We start from the raw sequence: 2,708 nt of genomic DNA, 5'->3' as shown, positions 1-2,708 counted from the left end.
ATTGGATATTCATATCGTCTACTCACATAAACGGAAATATTTAATATGATAGATTTTGAACTCGGAATATTTAGCATTTTTTTCAAATTCACTGTACCATTTAACTGTGTTTTTATATATATAACTTAACTTGCATGTCATTCACTTTCATTTCGTGTTCGGTTACCTTTGCGAACAAACTTATTACCTGTTGCACCACTTTAATTATGAGCATTAATGAGTACGAAATAGTCACTAAGCGTAGAACATTAATGAAGAACAAAGTGAGAAACGTGAATTTCACCGTTCTGATACCATATTAGAGCTTGAGCTCAAGAAGAGTTTGTTACTTACGATGAAAGAAAATGTATTTACTCAAGTTGTTGTTTACAGTGTACTTTACAAGTATTTATACTAACCGGTTTGTACAAGTTAACCACGGGTTCAATACATTTGACTTAATAACCAATATCATACTCTAATACCTTCTTAACTTATTTAAGTGATGATGATCAAGCAAGGTAACTTAACTTGTAAGGGTATGTTCATTTCACCATCCATATGATCCATCTCGATGGAGTTGAGATTATTGTTCGTTTAGACTTAAAATTACGAATCATCTGAATGATTCATCAAGATAAATTTTAAAATTTTAGTCTAAAATGAGTCTATTTCATTGAAATAAGTTTAATTGGTGTATCTGGATATATATGAACTTGTCCAACTAACAAATGGTGAATTTACTCATATTCTAATAATTATTTACAATACAGTTTATACACATTTTGTGTCAAAACCACAAAACATATTTATTGTCAAAACCGCAAAAACGTTTTTTCCACCAAAATCATATTTTATAATTATTTTGATTAATTAATAAAAAATAATATAGTTAAAAAGAAAATATGATTAAATCAAAATAAGAGTATATAAGTCATTTGGTTACTAAACTCATCTAAATGAAAATGGAAATGAACAATAGAACATAAATTCATTTAAATGATCAATTTTGATGAATTATTTGGATGGAAAACCGAATAGTCCAAATAACATCCAAATGAATCATTTAACTGGATCATCTAAATAGAACATCTGAATGGGCAATGACAAATGGACAAACGAACATATGTCTAACTAAAGTCGAACCAAACCAAAGTTATTCTGAAAGGCAGTTTAATTATAATTATATAAGTGTGGATTATTTTGTTTCCGTTTCTACAAAGCCCAAATTATTAATCAGATGAAACATAACCACATAGATTCATAAACGACAAACACCCGATCCGCTTGGAGAACTGTTCCAAAGAACCTGATCATCAATAACAGAGAGATGCTCATCATCAAGCCTCTTCCAGGTTCTAATCGATTTCACATCTCCCCAGCTTCCTGTACCCTTCTTGTTCAAATCAGCAACCACAACTCTCGCCCTCCTCTGCCACCCAGCTTTACCATACGCATGATATCCAAACCCACCACCATAGCATAGATTCAAACCTTTGAGTTCACCGCAAAAGTCATTGACATGGTCATGACCGACAAACACAGACTTCACATCTCCTCTAGCTACCAGTGTCGTGAAGAACCCTGAGTTTGTGGTTGCCGAGCCTGTATCTTCTTGTCTCACTCCTGTTGTGGCGCTCTTTGTGTCGAAGTTATCAAACTCCGGAAATGGAATGTGGAAGTAAGCTAGTCCTGGAGCTGTACCTTGTTGAGGATTAGGCTCTTCACTGTATTCCCTCTGCCATCATCATCAAAATAAAAATTTTGTGTTTTTTTAAGTTCGATGATCTTCCAACTTAAAATCAATTGGTGATAAATGAATTGACTTTTTTTTTTGGTCATAAATGAATTGACTTATTTTTCTTATATATTACTTAAGATCTCTTCCGACTTCGGATGCGGGATGCTTCTTAATAGTGTTTGAAATTAAAGGAAAAGAGGATTGATTGTTAGTTGATGATGGTACCTGGAGACGTTTCGAAGTCTGGTCATACCAGAACTGCTGAGAAGTTTTGATCCAATCATAACCTTTTAAGGACTGAACACTAGAGTAATCTCCACTATCTAGAAAATAGAGATTGAGAAGAGATTTGTCCTGTAAACTCGACTTAGGAACTCCATGGATTTTGAGATTGCAATTACCAAACCCATCCATGTAATGAGCAGCCTCAGGAGGATTCACTTGAGACAAAGTGTTGGGAAGCTTCACGATATAATTCATGAGTTCTTGTCTGGTCAACGTAGATTCTTGATCATGGTTTCCCAAAACAGCAACCCAAGGGATCTTAGAAGCAATCGCTGGAGCAAACGCAGCGTTCATGGACTTCACAGCGTCTTTAACATCAGACCCAAATATATTATCACCTGAAAACGTATACAAAACACTAAAAGAATCAATATCTATCTTCGGTCCTAAAATATTGGAGACTACGGACCATTTCGTAAGACTTTATATATATTCTTAACAAATTTAGACGTTTTGATACTATGTACAATTTTGAAGGCCATAGGCCAATGCTTCACTAGTCTATGTTCATTACCTTTAATTCTGAGGGAAGAAAATTAGAATTTTATCAGTATGGAATTTTACCGGTGAAGACGATGAGGTCAGGTTTCTCGGCGGTGATGACTCGCCACATGAAGGCGGTGGTGTTGAGGTCGGAGCAGTCTGCCAACTGGCTAGGAAGAACATTTTTACACCGAGTAGTCGCGCCGTTTGCGTAGTGCAT

At 35.0% G+C, this 2,708-nt stretch overlaps 1 protein-coding gene across 1 annotated transcript; it reads right to left on the bottom strand.

The window, feature by feature from the left end:
* Positions 1–1,240: 1,240 nt before the first annotated feature.
* LOC103873735 (probable inactive purple acid phosphatase 29) lies at positions 1,241–2,708 on the bottom strand. The gene is made up of 3 exons (XM_009152125.3): positions 2,570–2,708; positions 1,946–2,343; positions 1,241–1,717 (listed from the first exon to the last, which is right to left on the bottom strand). The coding sequence occupies exons 1-3, from the start codon at positions 2,706–2,708 to the stop codon at positions 1,241–1,243; spliced, it is 1,014 nt and encodes a 337-aa protein (XP_009150373.2).

Source organism: Brassica rapa, chromosome A06 (assembly GCF_000309985.2).
Source record: "Brassica rapa cultivar Chiifu-401-42 chromosome A06, CAAS_Brap_v3.01, whole genome shotgun sequence".
Lineage (NCBI taxonomy): Eukaryota > Viridiplantae > Streptophyta > Magnoliopsida > Brassicales > Brassicaceae > Brassica > Brassica rapa.
This window is presented reverse-complemented; position numbering and strand designations above follow the sequence as displayed.

Bases quoted from the DNA above. Each gene is read 5' to 3' on its own strand.
- LOC103873735 (XM_009152125.3), bottom strand. From the start codon at position 2,708: ATGCACTACGCAAACGGCGCGACTACTCGGTGTAAAAATGTTCTTCCT. The intron at 2,344-2,569 runs GTAAAATTCCAT...ATACGTTTTCAG, and splicing joins TGACCTCATCGTCTTCACCG to GTGATAATATATTTGGGTCT. The intron at 1,718-1,945 runs GTACCATCATCA...TGATGATGGCAG, and splicing joins AGACTTCGAAACGTCTCCAG to AGGGAATACAGTGAAGAGCC.